Source organism: Balaenoptera ricei, chromosome 2, assembly GCF_028023285.1.
Source record: "Balaenoptera ricei isolate mBalRic1 chromosome 2, mBalRic1.hap2, whole genome shotgun sequence".
Lineage (NCBI taxonomy): Eukaryota > Metazoa > Chordata > Mammalia > Artiodactyla > Balaenopteridae > Balaenoptera > Balaenoptera ricei.
This window is the reverse complement of record NC_082640.1, coordinates 26,242,149-26,260,395: the sequence shown is the minus strand read 5'-3', so window position 1 is coordinate 26,260,395 and position 18,247 is coordinate 26,242,149. Positions and strand designations below refer to the sequence as shown.

Genomic DNA, 18,247 nt, shown 5'->3' with positions numbered 1-18,247 from the left:
TTAGTTGAAGGCTATAAATGATAGACTGAAGAATTTATTGATCTCCCATGAAAATCAACAGAAACAACATTCTGGATTCTTGAAATGATTTTCTGAAGTATAGTCTTTCCATCTGTGTAGAAAGTATAGGTTAGTAATGGTCTGGTATAGGTTAGTAATGGTCTGGTATAATCTAGAGGCCTTGAATTGGAGTAATGGCTGTGGAAATGAAAACAGAATTCCTAAGGTTCCATCTTTATCAATCTTTTCTTCTTAGTTAATCCTTCTTGGAGAACTCATTCACTCAATAGATGCTGCTGTCTTAAACTGATGACTCCTAGTCTGAATCCTTAAGCCAGATGACAGTCCTGATGTTCAGAACTTTTTATCCAATTGCTTCTAGGGGTTTGTAACTGGCCTCCCTGCCTGTAGCCTCTTTATGATGCCATATTGATCTTTCTCCACGACTTGGTCTTTTTAGTACCTTGCTTGAGTTCTTTCAGAAGCTGTTTATTGCTTTAAAGATAAAAATCAAATCTTTTACTTAACATATAAACCCCTTTATGATGAGCTTCCCTATTCCATCGCTCCAGAATTTCTCGTATCATACTTCCTGTTCCCTTTCTTTTGCACATCCTCATTCCCTTTCTTTACCTGGCTCATGCCTCTTTATCCGCTATTCAGGCATTATCTCCAGGAGCCCTTCCCAGAGTCTTACCCCTCTTCGTGTATTTCATGCCCCCACCCGCCTAGGATGGCTACTTCTCCTATATGCCCCTTGGTAGGGAGAATTGAATGGGGAAGGAGCAAGTTAGGATTCCATGAGGAGGAAAGAAGTTAGCAGTGAAGTTCACAGTAGCATTAAGCTGTATTTATACCTTGAAAATAATGACTGGCTAAAACAGAGGTGCTCAACCCTGGCGGCAGGTCAGAGTCACCTGGGAGCTTTTAGGGGAAGAAATGTGCTGCTGGGCCTTATCCCAGACTATGTGAACGTGGGGTGATGGGGTAAGGAATGAGGGTGGGTGACATTGGGACCTAGGAACATCTGGGGAGGAGGGAATTTTTTTGTTTTTTTGTTTGTTTGTTTTTAAGATGTCCAGGTGATTGTTACTTATAGCCAGGGTTGAAAACCACTGAGTTAAGAGTATGGCATTCTTAAACTTACCCTTCCCCCCAAAATAGATACTCTGTCAGCTCCCCAACCCCTGTTTTTTGCGTGGGCTTTCATCTAAGTACAGTAGTTAGTATGTAATAAGCTAAATGTAATCAGTTCGTATGATCATTTAATGCCTGTTGCTGAAAATCATTCACTTTATTTCCCTCTATATTTCATAGCCATCTGTTTGATGAGTGAACAGATGAAGTAATATTGGTCAAATAAATAAGACCTTGGATTTGGGTAAGGATGTAACATGAGCATTGTGTTATGTATTTTGACTTAGGATATCTTATATGAAGAATTTAATATTAATGTTAATTGAATTATCATATGATGCATCATTGGCTATGAAGCTGTGATTGCTTATCAAATTTGTCTCTAAGTAAAATTTCAGCACTATTTTTTATCAGGTTGTCTTACTACTGTGGTATGTATAAGTTTATTCATTTTAAAAAGAACACAGTATTTGTTTTCCAAAGGTGTTTCTCAGCTCTGTTTCTTAGCAGCCATAACCTTGCCTTTTTCTTCTGATAAGGAAGAGTCAAAAGTGACTGTTTACTTTGTTTACTTTATTAATGTGAAATAATACTGGAATGAGTAATACTAAGTCATATTTTTTTTAACGTCTTTATTGGAGTATAATTGCTTTACAATGGTGTGTTAGTTTCTGCTTTATAACAAAGTAAATCAGTTATACATATACATATGTTCCCATATCTCTTCCCTCTTGCGTCTCCCTCCCTCCCAACCTCCCTATCCCACCCCTCTAGGTGGTCACAAAGCACCGAGCTGATCTCCCTGTGCTATGTGGCTGCTTCCCACTAGCTAGCTATTTTACATTTGGTAGTGTATATATGTCCATGCCACTCTCTCACCCTGTCACATCTTACCCTTCCCCTTCCCCATATCCTCAAGTCCATTCTCTAGTAGGTCTGTGTCTTTATTCCCGTCTTGCCACTAGGTTCTTCATGGCCTTTTTTTTTTTTTTTTCCTCAGATTCCATATATATGTGTTAGCATACTGTATTTGTTTTTCTCTTTCTGACTTACTTCACTCTGTATGACAGACTCTAACTCCATCCACCTCACTACAAATAACCCCATTTCGTTTCTTTTTATGGTTGAGTAATATTCCATTGTATATATGTGCCGCATCTTCTTTATCCATTCATCCGATGATGGACACTTAGGTTGCTTCCATGTCCTGGCTATTGTAAATAGAGCTGCTATGAACATTTTGGTACATGACTCTTTTTGAATTATGGTTTTCTCAGGGTATATGCCCAGTAGTGGGATTGCTGGGTCATATGGTAGTTCTATTTTTAGTTTTTTAAGGAACCTCCATACTGTTCTCCATAGTGGCTGTATCAATTTACATTCCCACCAACAGTGCAAGAGTGTTCCCTTTTCTCCACACCCTCTCCAGCATTTATTGTTTCTAGATTTTATGATGATGGCCATTCTGACCGGTGTGAGATGATATCTCATTGTAGTTTTGATTTGCATTTCTCTAATGATTAATGATGTTGAGCATTCTTTCATGTGTCTGTTGGCAATCTGTATATCTTCTTTGGAGAAATGTCTATTTAGGTCTTCTGCCCATTTTTGGATTGGGTTGTTTGTTTTTTTGTTATTGAGCTGCATGAGCTGCTTGTAAATCTTGGAGATTAATCCTTTGTCAGTTGCTTCATTTGCAAATATTTTCTCCCATTCTGAGGGCTGTCTTTTGGTCTTGTTTATGTTTTCCTTTGCTGTGCAAAAGCTTTTAAGTTTCATTAGGTCCCATTTGTTTATTTTTGTTTTTATTTCCATTTCTCTAGGAGGTGGGTCAAAAAGGATCTTGCTGTGATTTATGTCATAGAGTGTTCTGCCTATGTTTTCCTCTAAGAGTTTTATAGTGTCTGGCCTTACATTTAGGTCTTTAATCCATTTTGAGTTTATTTTTGTGTATGGTGTTAGGGAGTGTTCTAATTTCTTACTTTTACATGTACATGTCCAGTTTTCCCAGCACCACTTATTGAAGAAGCTGTCTTTTCTCCACTGTATATTCTTGCCTCCTTTATCAAAGATAAGGTGACCATATGTGCGTGGGTTTATCTCTGGGCTTTCTATCCTGTTCCATTGATGAGTAATACTGAGTCATATTTTTATGACTGAAGTTCTTTAACTCTGATAGTCAATGATCAAAAAACAAACCAAAACACTTCAGAAGAAATCTTTTAAAATATATGAATGGTTTGTTCTTTTTCTGAATGTTCAGATTTGGGGATCTCATTTTCTTAAAAGTTAAATAGCCTATTGAAGTGTTATATTTTGAGTATTGCTGTACTCTGCAATTTTAGATTAAACATAATACTAAATTATGTACTTTATTCCTTAATAACTATGACAGGTAATTGGTTATTTTCCTGGGGCACAGATTTGAAAAGTTTGAAGCTAGCTGGCACACAAAAGCTGGTGGCTTAACTTATGAATAAGGCTACCTTACCGCCCTTCACTTTGCATTTTGATATAACTTGTGATCTCTACTGTTGCCCTGTAAAATAATAAAACATTGTTTCTCTGTGACAGAAGTCCAGAAAATAAAGCCAACTGCTGGTACAGGTGATAAAAGTTAAGAGGAACCAAAGGTATAACAAAATGGTTCCTCTTAACTTAAAATATGAAAATTAAATATAAAATAATTATTCCTGATAATGCTCTAAAAAGCCATTAATCCAGAGCTATTTATCCTTAAACTTAATCATTCCTAGATAGCTATGAATCATTCCTAGACTGCTGTGTGCATCTAAATACTTTTTTGTGCTTTTTAATTGTAAAAGTAACACACAAATGCATTGTCCTTGTACAAAAGTAAAACAACTTTTTCAAGTCCCCTCTGATCACCTCCATCCTCTGAAGTAACCAGTTATTATTTTATGTGTTCCAGGTCCTTTTCTGTTTATTTACCTACTTTCACACAGTGTGTATAATGGTGACATGTATATGATTATCCTGTACTTATGCTATAGCTTGCTTTTGCTATTTATATCTTATCAATACATATAGGGCTACCTCGTGCTTTTTTTTTTTTTAATAGTATTCCATAGTATTAAAGTACCATAATCTACTTAACGAGTCCTTTAAGAATGGCCCTTTAGTATATTTTTCTTTTTTTTCCACATTAAAAATAATGCTTAATGTACCTCTTCCTTGTGCACAAAGGAGGGACGATGCTTATGTCTATAATACAGTTACCCAGAAGTGGAATTGCTGGGTTGCAAATTTCAGTTTTGATAATACTGTTCATTTGCCTTCCAGAAAAGTTTGATAGATTTTCACTTCTCCATCAGTCTATGATAATAAACATATCCCTACACTCTTGTTAGCCCTGGATTTTATTAATATTTAAAACCTTTTTCCAATTGTTGTGATAGACGACCAGGCAGAAAATTAATAAGGAAATAGAGAACTTGAACACCACCATAAACCAATTGGACTTAACAGACAAATACAGAACATCTTACCTCAAAACAGTGGAATATATATTTTTCTCAGGTGCACATAGATCATTCTCCAGGATAGACCATATTTTAGGCCACAAAACAAGTCTTAATAAATTTGAAAAGATAGAATTATACAAAGTACTATTCCAGTCACAGTGGAATGAAACTAGAAATCAGTAACAGAAGGAAAACTGGAAAAATCACAAGTATGTAAAAATTAAACAACATACTAGTAAACAGCTGATGGGTCAGAGATGAAATCACAAGGGAAATTAGAAAAGACCTTGAGGCAAATGAAAGTGAAAGCAAAATATACCAAAACTAATGGGATGTAGCAAAAGCAGTGCTAAGAGAGAAACATATAGCTATGAATGCTCACATTAAAAAGGAAGAAAGATCTCAAATCAACAACCTAACCTCACACTTTAAGGAACCAGAAAAAGACAAACAAGCTAAACTCAAAGCTAGCAGAAGGAAGGAAATAGTAAAGATTAGAGTAGACTTAAATAAAATAGGGAATAGAACAGTCAAGAGAGAAATTGAGAAAAATCAATGAAACTAAAATGTGCTTCTTCAAAAAGATCAAAATTGACAAACCTTTAGGTAAATTGACTAAGGAAAAAAAAAAGAGAAGACTCAAATTACTAAAATCTAGAAGTGAAAGTGGAGATATTACTACCAATTTACAGGACTAAAAAGGATTACAAGAGTACTATGAACAATTGTACACTAATAGAATGGATAACCTAGATGAAGTGGACAAATTTCTAGAAACACACAACCTACCAACCTACCTAATCTAAAGATTCATATTTAATTCAGCATTGTGAAATTTTCTTGTTTTTTAGTTTATTTTCATCCTTTTATTCTCTGGTCTCTGCTTCTAAAACTCCTATTCAGAAGATTTTGGAATATCTGGAACATCTGGAATTAGTTTATATGTTTATTACTCTCTTTTATTCTTCCATTTTTTTCTTTTTTTTTTTTTTTTAATTCTTCCATCTCTTAGTCTTTTATGCTATTTTCTGGGAGAATTCCTTAATTTGCTAATTTCTCATTAGTGTCTGTTCTGCTATTTAGCCTAATTATTGACATTTTTATTTTGACAATTTCTTTTTAATTTCCACAATCTCTAGTTCTTTGTTTTGTTTTCTCATAATAGTCTTTTTTTTTCATTAATATATTTTCCTCTATTAGTTTTCTGGGGATATTAATTATATTTCTTTTAACATCTCCTTCTATTTGCTTTACTAACTAATATAAAATAAGCCATAAATCAAATGAAATTATGCTACGGCCAGTGAAGCTTGTTTAGAAGTTATGAACTCTTAACTTTTGGACTTATCAGTTGTGTGTTACTAGTTGTTTGACTGTATAACTTATATAGCCATTCTAAGCCTCTGTTATCTGTACTTAAAGATAAAATTTTAATCTCAAACTTGATTCGTAGCTCTTCTCCACTCCCCAGCATATTCGGTCTTCATTCATTCATTCACTCATTCATTTCTATCAATATATTTTGGAGCCCCTACTATGTGCCAGACACAGAGAGCAAAACAAAGTCTTTGCCCTCATGAAGCTTACATCCTATTGGGGGCATAGATTATAGCTGTCTGCAACTCTAGTAATTTGTGGGGGAGACATGTATTCTACTCTTTGAATACCTTTCCTCACCTCCTTAAGACCCAGTCTCCTCCAGGATGTTAGGCAGGGAGAAAGGACTGGAAATAAGATAGTCTCTTTACCTTACTGGATGAGATTACAATCCTTTTCATTGTTAGCTGTAACTTCTGTTCTGAATTTCCCTCTATGGGATCAGTGAGAATGAGTGATGGCTAATGAGGAATCCATTCTGTGAAACTCCCCTAGGTATTGGTAGTCTCTTGCAAGATTTAGCCACATCCTTTTGATGACCTTAGCAAGCAGCATACCAACAGCCCTTCCAGTGCGTGCTACCATCCCAGGGTAGGGTCTGCCTACCCTGATGCAACCATGCCAGCAAGACCATCTCCCCAATCTCTTCTCTGTTCCTCATACTGGTAGAACCAGAAACTCATGTGGAGTCAGTGCCATATTGGCCCTCTCTGCTCTTGAGAGTCCCTAAAGGAAGGAGGGCTTGAGGAGAAGAGAGAATAATCTCTTTCCATGAAAAGTGCAGGCCCCCAAAGACCAACAGCTTTATTTCTCAGGCCTTTTCTTATTTTGCTGGGATAGTCCCGGGGAGAGACCTGCTGATATGCACAAGTTAAATCATCCTGTTTACCTAATGCCTCCAGGATACTAGCACCTCTGTACTCTTGATAAGCATTAACATGAGACAGGGATTCTCCCACTTTGTGCACACTCCGAAGGTCCATCTGCATGCCTCTTCTCCAAAATATTATGCCTCAATCTTTCCGATTTTGCTCCTTCCAAGTCCATGACCAATCAGCCAGACCATTCACCACTTCTCAGGGGCCTGTATGGATCAGTACTTCATGCCCTTTCTCCCTCTGTATAAAGTGAACAGCCACGTGTGCTGCTTACAGCCCTACCCACTGGAGGTATTTCCCTTTACCATGCCCCTTCAGGACTATCCCTAAATGGGTCCGTAATGGTGATCAAAACAACAGATGAAGCTAATCCACCCGTGAACTAGGGCCAAGTTTTTCTCCTCTATCAGTTGATTATTGAGAAGCCCACCCCACCCCCACCAACAGATGAGGAGTTGAAGGGGAAATTTCAGTGTAATGTACCAGGTAACATGGCAATCTGTTCAGTAATTTACTTATGCCCTTTGGACTGGTTCAGGCCTGATTCCAAATAGACCATTTCCATGGTACCTGGCCAATCCTGTGACTCGGTTGATATACTTGGCCCTGTTCATTTGGGGCAGCTCTAATTGCATTAGTCACATGATGTAACGTGGGCAGGTCCTCAGTCTTTACTAGGGCTGCTAGCACACCAGGAGCTGCTGTTCAAACAGCAAGTGGTTTCCTACCATGGAAAGCATACCTAGCTTCAGAACCCTAGGAATCTGCATTGAATTTCTCTTCCTGGCCTTGCCAAAGACGTCACACTGCATCTTTGTCTACCACAGACATCTCAAACTTGATCAGATACACTGGCTCACATGGCCTGCAGGGCACCTGACACCCAGCCTGGACCTGCTACAGTGGCCTCTCTTGCTCTGGATCCTACTCAAAACTGTGAGCGTTTCAGATTACCTCATTAATGGGCCAGAGCAGAATTTCCAAGTGCAGTATCTGCTCTCTCCAGCCTAGTGCCATGCCTCTTTCTTAGTGCTGGGATGCAAGGTGCAACAATTTGACCTTTACCTAGGAGGGGAGATCCCAGAAAGCCTCAGGCCATTGGACCTATTAAAATTTTTCTAATATGGCAGCCCTTGAATTTTCTTGGCATGCATTTGACTTCCTAGACTGTCCAGAATACTTGCCATTTCCCATTCACCACGTCCTGTTAGTATGATGTCATCAGTATTCTAGACCAACATGATGCTCTATGGGATGTCAAGCTCCTTGTGGACTCTGTGACAGAGAACAAAAATGTTAACAGCCTCAGGACATGAAATTTAGAGTGCTGTCTTCACCATGTAAAAGATAACTACTTTTGCTCCTTACTAATGGTTATTGAAAAGAACACACAGGCTAGATTAATAGCCGTGTACCAAATACTAGAGCTGTGTTGATCTATCCCAGTAAAGGTTCTACATCTTGCACAACAGCTGAGATTAAAGCTACCACTTCAGTTTTCTGTGGTCCACTGTTAGCCATCACAGTCCATCTCAATGCAGAAAGCACACAGATCAACTGAATGGAGATACAGTAGAGACTCCCACTCCTACCTGCTGTAATTCTGATGGCCATCTCTGCTTTTTCTCTCAGTGTGCAATATTGCTTCGGTTTATTACCTTGGCCCAGGTGTAGGGGGTGAAATTTCAGGGGCTCCCACTTGGCCTTTCCCTCTGTAATGACTGTGAGAACTTGCAGGTTACCACCTGCTTTTTCAGGCTTTTAAAGCAATTAACAAAAGCCAGCCAATTCTGCAATCCTTACAATTACTGTTGTCCCCGTGTTGTTCATTTGTCACTACTGCTACATATGCCATTGCTTCACTGCTCCATCTGTACCCAATTCATGTCTTGGTCCTTATCACCATTTCATCAATGAGTGACCAGTTCCAGAATCCCATCCGGTGTGTCTAATCTCTAGGGCCAGTCTCAGTGTCAGTGTCTTAGCCGGTGTTCCCTCCAGAAATCAGAGCCTGAGACGCGAGATAATTGACAGGTAGTCTGTTTTCAGGTGTGGTGCCAGGGAACAAGGGGGCGTCTAATTATGGGACCTTCTAAAGAGCCATGTAAAATACACCACACAGTTGTCTTCTCAAGGGTCTGAAGAGGGGCTTTTATCCACTAGCTCCTGTGCTCCATTAGTCAATGGCTGTCCCATGGGGTGTTAATCCCTCACACTTCCAGGCTACACGTGTAAATGCCACACTCAGCATCCGAGAAGCCCAGGGTGGAAAGCCAGAGAGGCGCAGCTGAGGCCAGGAGCTGTTGGAGGCGGAGCTGCTTGCTGCAGCAACAACTGGAGTAAGAAATGGGCTGAGAAAACAGGAGGCCGGGCGCGAGACAGTGTTGTTGGTCTTCAGGTTTTGACCTTAACTGAGTTTCCGGGGAAAAAGGCAGAAAATCCCACTCAACATTTTGTTATATAAGTATAAGCGATCTTTACATGATACTGGAAGATCCCTATGTACTTGAAATAAAAAGTCACCACTAACAGCACCAATACCCAATTTTATTTGCTGTTTGTATTATCATTGCAAAAAGAACCATGGTTTTGATAACACCAAGCTTCTTAGCCTGTCAGCTATTCTTTTTATAGTCTTTCCTAATAGTATTAACTGATCTGAGTTGATCTTTTCCCAAAGTAAATTCTTAGTAAAGCTTGGACATACTCAAATTTTAATCCAAATGACTTTTAAGAACTCAGATCCACATATAACTTCATTACTAACTTCTTTCATACTCATCCAAATGTAACTGCCTGTTTTGGTGTTGTTTTTAACTCATTACTAGATATTTTGGAACTCTCATTCCTCAGAAGTTTCATTTTGTTAATATTTCAATCAGTGTTTCCTTTTTTAGTAAGATTAGAAATTCTATTTTTAACTAACCTATTTTCAGTGAGATACATAGTAGTTATTTGTAATCTTGAACTCTAGAGTTTTAAAGTGGAACATAGTTTTTTTATATTTAGAAAAAGTCCTTAAAATATTTCTTATGAACTGTGGAATCTTTTTATACACTTGTACGATTTTAAAATATATGTTTAATTTAGCAATATAAAACATGAGAGCTACACAGGGCTAAAGATAAAAATTTTACTAGCAATATAAGGTCCTTACAAACATGAAGTGGAAAAAAGTAGGTTGGCAATTGCATTTCACAATATCCCTTGTAGAGGGCAGCAGAGAGCTTAGATTTTTGTTTTTTCTTTACCCATAATAAGGCTTTCCTAGCCTAATTTCCAATTGCTTGTTATTGTTCCAGACAAAAGTAAATAAAAACAAATATCTATACCAAAAAAAGTAATGATTATTCTTCAGCTTTAATTTAGTTCTAAATTCCAGAATTCTACTTTCACATTAAAAGGAGAAAAAAGGTAAGTAGGGTAATAGTCCTTTTTCTGTAGAGAAGGGAAACATCTTTCTCTTTACCTTATTCAAATTTTAGGAAAGGAAGCATTGAAGGCTCCATACAAACAGAAGAACAGAGGCTATAACTAAACCTCATTTTTGGAAAACAGTAATTTTATCAAAAACTTGATTTCTTAAACAAAGCTGCATTATTACTTTTAGATAACACAGTTATGTTTTTAAGTTTATAAACTGTAGATTTTCTACACAAAGATACTCAACCAATCTGTGTTTCAATTGTAGAAAGTCATATAAATAATTGCTATTAATAACATCATTAAAGTAAACCATTGATTGAAATAGGATCTCTTCTAAAACTTAAGCAGCTGGAACTATTTTGTTACTATCTTTTTATTTACCTGCCTATAATACAAGTAATCTCTCTACTGTGGTTTTATGCTTTCCTTCTCTATAAAATGTTGGCAGTTATTTAGCAAAACTAGCCTGGGACTAGGAGATTGGGTTTTAAACCCAGCTCTGCTCCTAACTCGTAGAATGACAACTAGCAGTGCCTGAGCACTGAGCTGTACAGACCGGTGCTGAAGGTGGTACACGGATTGTCTCACGGGGAAGAGACGTTGCAGCCACAGTTGAGCAGACCAGATTCAAACCTGTCCAGCCACTGATGACCCATGCAACTTGGGACCAGTTTCTTAAACTTTCTGAGTTTCCTCCATCTGTAAAATGAAGGTAATAATACATACTTCCTAAAGTTGGTTGAATAAGATAATATGCATAAAGCTCCTAGCACAGAGTAAGGACTCACATTTCCTTTTTCTTTTTCCTCACTGTCCAGTTTCCTCCTAAGAAAACTGAGGAGGATGCATTAATGATCACAAAGGACCTTTTCAGCCCTCGTATTTTATAGAGCATTGTTAGAGTCAAGATTCTCTCAGGCTCATGGCTCAGAGTGCTAACTGAACATCCCTTGTCCATTGTTGCTTTTATAGATGCTGTCTACAGTTGTCTAAATTATAGTTAGACCACAAACCTGAACATCCAAAATGAAACTAAGATTTTAGGTTTGGTGAGCTGGGATTTTTCTACTGGGACTATCACTATTAGACCCTACTTGGCTTTTGCAGGCTATTTCTGCATTTAAGACTTCTACCTTTACCCTTCGGATCCTTACTGAAGGAGAGAAATGAGAGATATCCTTTCCCCTCGTTACCTTGGCCTTACCTCTATCAGAACTAAATAGAAAAACATAGTTTGGAGAAAGACATCAGGTAAGAGAGCATGAGAATGCCCTAGCAACTTCTTTCCTCACTCCCACTCTGCGTAAGTCCTTTATTCCCTTATGAAACTAAGTAGCCATAAAGTATTGGCCTTACTTGGCAACCATTTTTTAACTGATGAAACTAACTGAACCAGACTTCTGGGTTCTTATTAGCTCTGAGGGCTTAAGCAGATCAGTGTTCTTACCTGTAAAATTACAGAACTGGATTCCATGATCTCTAAGGTGCTTCCACTTTAATGCTGTATAGCATAGAACTACCTACCACAAACAGCCTCTCTTAAGGCCAACTGCATCACACATGTTGCCCAGGTGTGACCTGGTAATAAAGAATAGTTGATGAAATATAACCAATCACCATTACTTTTTTCAAAAGTCTAAAAGCAGAAAGACAAATTAAGAACATCATCCCAAATGCAAACCACATTGGTGTTTATGTAAGGGCAGCGTTCTTCCTTCCTGCAAGAAGTAACACTGTCTTGCGAACCTTAGTAAATTGTTTTTTATAGATTATTTGTCATTATAGTCTATGCCCACTATTACTCTCCTCTATTCACTCTTCAAACCTTTGTGGTTTCTCTTTTGTCTTTATTCTGCTGAACTAGCACACTTGAGGTCTTCATTAAACTTGTAATCACTAAATCCATGAATCTTTTCTTACCCTTCTTAATCTTTTTGCCATAACTAACACCTTTTCTTCCCTTGGCATCTCTCCAAAGTTAGATTCTTGGGCCTCTTTTCTTTTTGTCCAGATTTTCTCCCCCAGGCATCTCATTCACTTCCAAAGCTTCAACTCTGATCCCTGTGTCTCCAACTCCCCAGTCTAAATCCACCCTCTGACCTCTTCAAGTCCTTGTCCAACATTTCCAAGTTCTAGCTCAATAGTTTTATTAGCATGTTTTTCCACCACCGAAGACTGAGTATATCTAAAATGAAACCCAGAATTTTCTTTCAAAGCTTATTCCTCCGTATTTCTTTATTTGCATTAACAGTTACCCTTCCTAACTTTACAGTCGTTGGCATCTTTGACTTCTTGCATATGTTGTCTCTTGCACATATCCTTTTCCTTTCCCAAGGAAAAGGCCCTACCTTAGGCAAAGTTCTTGATCCCTGACTGTGATTTTTGCATTATGGTTCCAGCCATCTTTCAAGCCATCTTAAACACCACCTTACAACATACCTCTCATTATCTCTCTCACGTGCTCAGTAAAACCCTCTGCTCGTCTGTCTTTACCCAGCCTGTGACCTCAGGCTGTGAGTTCGCTTTTCGTGCTCCTTTGGGAAAGCCTTGCACTTTTCCCTTGCTCAGACCTTTGAAAAACATAACATGGCCTTCAAGGCACTGAAACATGTTACAGCCTCTTTCCTAGTGTCTTTGCCACCCTCATCTCATCTGCCAGAAGTGGTTTCTGAACTCCTTGCTAGCTGTACAGCTTATTTTGGACTTGTCAAAAGCTGTCTTGCATTACTTATCTCTTCGTGTGGCCTAGCTTTACACAATGGTCTGTTAGCGCTTTAGGAGCATATATGAAACCTATTTTTTTCTGTCACCCATAGCATCTAGAACAGTGCCTTCTACATAGATTTCTCAGATTTCTCTGACCCTAATAAATCCTAAGAATAGAAATGTTTCTGCAAATTATCAGCATCATATCATTCATAGTAGCATATGGTTAAGAGGAAATCCTACTTTTCGAAATAGAATACAATACTTACTGTTAAAGAAGAAAATCTGCTTTGTTGCAGGCCTACCAAACCAACAGAAGTAGGGTTGCTTCATAGAGGCAAGGCTTTGGACTAGAAATTGCACTTACGTTATATAAAAGCAAGGCCCCTGGATAATTAGGCTTTTCTTTAGTATATACATTATTTAACTCTGAATTACGATTTTCTTAAAGTTGTCAAGTTGTCCGTTCTAAATTATTTTCTAGGAAATAGGGTTTTATAGAAAAAGTATCCCTGTGTGCAGCTAAGTACTAAGAAAGGTAACCTAGATATGCAATTCATTTGTCTTTGGGAATGCTTTTTAAATCAGGAAAAGCCTCACAGTAACCCAGTTTCCTTTTCCCCTCTGGTCTCACTATAGAAATTCCAAACCTCTTGATAAAGAGCTTTCTTTGGCAGAGAAAGCGGAGAGGCCTAGGTGTGCCCCGCTGTCAGTTAAGGGCGGTCACGTGTCCCTCGGGTGCCCGCCCACTAGACCCGGCCCAGCCGGCCCTGCCCACAGAGCCTGGAGTGCTGCTGGCCTTTCGAGCGCTCGCAGAAGCCGACGCTACGCTGGAGACGCTGGGTGATGGCTGCGCGGGGCAGCTGAGCGCCCAGCCGAGCCGAGCCGGGCCGAGCCGAGCCGGGCCGAGCCGGGCCGAGCCGGGAACTTCCCTGCAGGCGGCCGACTCTGGGAGGACTCGGGCTGGGGGCGTGAGGGTACTCGGAAAGCATGGTGGCGCACGATGAGGTCGGAGGTCTCCTACCTATTAAAAGGACTATACGAGTCCTCGATGTGAACAACCAGTCCTTCAGAGAGCAGGAGGTGAGACTTGAAAAGCCAAAGGAAGGTTTCTAACTCCACGGAACTTTTACGATGTTTAACAGTTTATTAACAGTATATTGTTAAACTTAACTTTGATCTCACTGAGTATTAAAATGTATGACTTTGATTTACATGCCGGTTTGAAATGTGTTTAGGACTATTTATGCATAGCGTAGCTTGAGTGTACACAAACTTTTATACAAAAGAAAAACATTTTAAATGTATATGCTGTTCAGTTTGGTTAAATTGGTCACATTTCCGATGCTTAATACAGTTTTTTGTTTGGTTGGGGTTTTTTGGTTTTGGGGGGTTTTTGACCTGCATTTATTTATATTACCTAGTAAGTCTTAGGAACTGCTTTGTGGAGTAAGAGGAAAATAAGAATCCCTTCCTTGCAAGTTAGTGCTAGTGAACAAAATGCCATCTGACCTAGTGTTCATTTTTAATTTTCTTTCCACGTCTAATAAGTTCATTGTGTGTGACTTTTGTTCTTAAGAAAGCAAAATGTGTTAAAATATTTAAGCCAACGAACCATTATTTAGGTGCTTCTGCCCTCCTTGCTTTAATTACCTAAGTCGTTGTACTTTTTAAAAGTCTTTATGAACATTTATCAAAATAAGTGATTTTTACGCCATTTTATTTAATTTTGATAGTTGACTTAATACTGTGTGGGCATTCTATTTATATAGCACACCACAATAATATATACACTCCATGGTTATACTATATTATTATACTTCTTATCTTCATTGGGGTGATGGTTTTGTGGCTGTATACATCAAAATTATCTATACATTTTAAATATGTGCAATGTATTGTATATCTCAGTATAGCTGTGTATTATACATATGCACACCTTTTGGTAGTTAGAATAGCTGCCGTCTTTCAAAGGTATGCTTTCATTTGGTGTGATTTGGCTTTGTTTTTTGTTTTTCTGTTTGTTTGGTTTTGGCTTTTGTTAATATGTTTCTGTTTTCTCAAAAGTGGTCATCAGTGTAAATACTAAAACTGAACTAGTGTTTTGAGCTAGTCTTTTTGTTTGGTATCAGACACCGGCCGTGTTTCTGGCATACCTTTATCCCAAAGATTAAAAACACCAGGAATGTTGTCAGGTTTTTAGCAACACAACCTTAAATAAATAACTAAATTTGACTATTTCTGTTTCTAAGAGGAAAGGGAAGACATCCTGTGAGATAACTTATCTTTATCTTTTTATAAATAACTTTTTCTTTTCACTCTTCTTCAAAGTTCTTGCCAGGTAGAGGAGAAAATTATTTATCCAGTAACCCAAATGAGTAAACCCAGACACATACTTGTTTTTTTGTGTGTCTTGATTTGGTTGACTCTAGAAGAGACCCTCCTGGAATATATTCTCTTATGTGACATCATTAGGAGAAAAAAAAACGTTTTACAAAAAAACTGGGTTCACAACAGAATTTTTCCATGTTGTTGCTTTTATGTGCAAGGTACATTCCAGTAAAAGACTTGAAATTGATTTTACCAATTTTCTGTTTATAGATATCCAGAAAATATTTTAAGGCATAAAATCTGACTGTAACTGGATTAGTAAAATAGATTGATTAAAAACTCAGTCTCAAGTCAGATTCCCTATAACAATGTATGTGATTGCCTGGCTAAACTAGATAGTGTGGTTAAAAGCTAACCTAAGTAAACAACATAAATGAATATTAGAGTTCGTAAAGTGAACTCTAGCCCTGGTGAAAGGTTGCCTACAGTAGAAAGTTCCTTGAGCATGTAAAACTTGCTGGTGTTCTTTATCTATTCCCGTAGGTTTTCAGATTGTCTTTTGAGGAGAGTGTGTAGTTTCAGTATCTGTACTCGTTCTTTAAGCTTCTTGTATTTACCATAATGCTGTTAACAATGCTCCAAAACAAAAATAAACAACCACAGCAGCGAAACCATTATGAAAGCCTTATTCTGGCTGATGGTAAGATAGGTAGAGTCCTACTCCTCTCTTCCTTCTTTACCTCCAAACCCTGTACCTGCATTGTGTCTGCAAAGGGGCAGAGGTGGGCAGAATCCCAGCTCTCAAAACACCAAACCAAGATAAAGTGGCTCATCTAGACCTCTAAAGAAAAACTGCTTTTGGTTGTAGCTCACCTGGACCAAATTCTAACCTATAAAGAGACAATTTTTTGTCCCTACCCTATAGGTGACCTATGAATGCATAGTTCATAACACTTTTCCACAAAAGTTGTCTGTATGATTTTTTTCAAATAATGTATTTTTCCTGAAATTGGTGAGCCATATTCAGTATTATGCCTTTACATTTGTCACACTTTTTGAGTTATTTTATTCATTAAAATTCTTCACACTTTTGAAATAAATATATATGCTGAAAGTTTGTGTTGTGTCTGCCAAACATTCATCACATATGAACTTTTAGTAAGGCAGGAAAGTTACTTTTGGATCTTAAAAGCCTGTGTGAAAAGTACAAGGTGTCCTCCCACCCCACCCCCTCCCCCATGTACTTCCTGATTCAGCACTACTTTGGTACAGAGAGATTTAAGAGTATCATGCTGTACTGACTGAGCTAGCCAGGCGCTCTTACCAGACGTTTTAGATTAGATACAGTCCTGAGACTAACATCTCCTTTGTGAAGAAGTGAGATTATAGGTGGGTTTCTAAAGGACTGTGGAACATATTTAATAACAAAATACTGCTTAGCATTATATCCTGCCACCCTAAAGAGACAAAACCCACATTTCAGAGTTTTAGTTTCAGAAAGATGCTTTAGATATATTTAATTATCTAAATCTAAATTCTGTAGTTTTAATTTTAAATATAACAATTTTAAGTTACCAGGAAATTAATAGTTGTACTGATCCAAAGATAAGAATTTTTTGATTTTATGTATTAAATTAGATATCAAAAATTCTTTTCCTTCCAGCTAAACTAACATTTCCTTTCAAATTCACTGGGAAGAGCACCTTTCCAAAGACTTTTAAATTGAAATTAAATATTTTATGATTTACTAGGAAGTCAAATTGGTTATGCTCTAAACAAGGAAGAGGAATTAACCTCTCTTTCCAAACTATGGAACAGAACTTTCTGACAACTGCTTTGTTTCTAGTTGGCGTTGGCATATCTTACTTTGTGAGGTAATTATATCCCCATTCAAACAGAAGCGTCTTTGTCTTGTCTTTACTCAAGAGAAAGGAATGCCTTCTGCCGCCTTCTGCCCGTGCATGTGTCGCTTCAGTCTCGCACAGATGGGTCTGGTAAAGGCATCCACACATGGCCTTGGCCACACAGTGTGTCATTTTACTACATATCCCGGAGGCTTCTTTTTTGGTTCATTTAACATTGGCACATTAGTGGCTTTATAGTCACATTTTTACTTTGGAGTTAATTATTTTGGCGGGGGAAGGTTGGTCTGCAGCACCACCTCTTAAGGACTCAGGGGCCTGAACTCTGTTGGTTGTCCACAAAGTCTCCTTACCTTAGTGGGTCCCATTCCCTCCTCATATGTGTATATACCTTTAGGAGCTTTAGTAAGTCTAACTGCTTCTTTGAATATTCAAATCATTTAAGTTTCTTTCCGGAGGATTTTAACCCTTTCTGCCACTTTACTTTTAAATTATTCTTAGGGAATTATTTTTACTCACTTTCCTCGTCTCTTTTTTATGACCAATCAGTTCTTTGATTGGTCATATCAAAGAATTCTTAGGAAAAAATTTTTTTCATCTGTCATTTTTAAGTGGTAATTTTTATATAATTTTTTATCGTATATCCTTCTGAAGTCTCATTAAAATTATTTTGTCAAGTATGCCACAATTGTCAAAGGCACCAAATACAAACAAATAATTATGCTCCATAGACAACATAAAGGATAGGCCTGTTTTATGATCTGGCCTTCTTTATCTCAATAGCTGTGTGAGTCACCTAATGGTATGCCTCCATTTTCCTAGCAGTAAAATTAGAGTAATGCAATTTGTAAAATTTTGAGATCTTTGAATGATAAATGATGTGTTTGCTATACTATTATTATTTTAAAAACAATACATGTAAAATAATATGTCTTCTGAATTTGTATATATTTTTCCTTGAAGTTAATTAAATGTATGAAAGAGGATCTAATTATTTATAAATACCAACGTTTACATAGTAAGTAGAAATATTCCTAAGAAAGAA

General features: G+C 37.7%; 1 protein-coding gene across 2 annotated transcripts in view; it reads left to right on the top strand.

Moving 5' to 3' along the window:
• The window catches only part of NET1 (neuroepithelial cell transforming 1), a 53,116-nt gene that overhangs the window by 26,562 nt on the left and 8,307 nt on the right, over window positions 1-18,247 (top strand). Inside the window, exon 1 of one of the 2 annotated variants that reach the window (XM_059912222.1) lies at window positions 13,804-14,092. The exons of the other annotated variant lie outside the window; for it this stretch is intronic. Coding sequence (XP_059768205.1) covers window positions 14,000-14,092 — 93 coding nt within the window. The 5' untranslated portion in view covers window positions 13,804-13,999. Of the gene's footprint in view, window positions 1-13,803; window positions 14,093-18,247 lie in introns of those variants that run through there. 2 annotated transcript variants of the gene reach the window in all.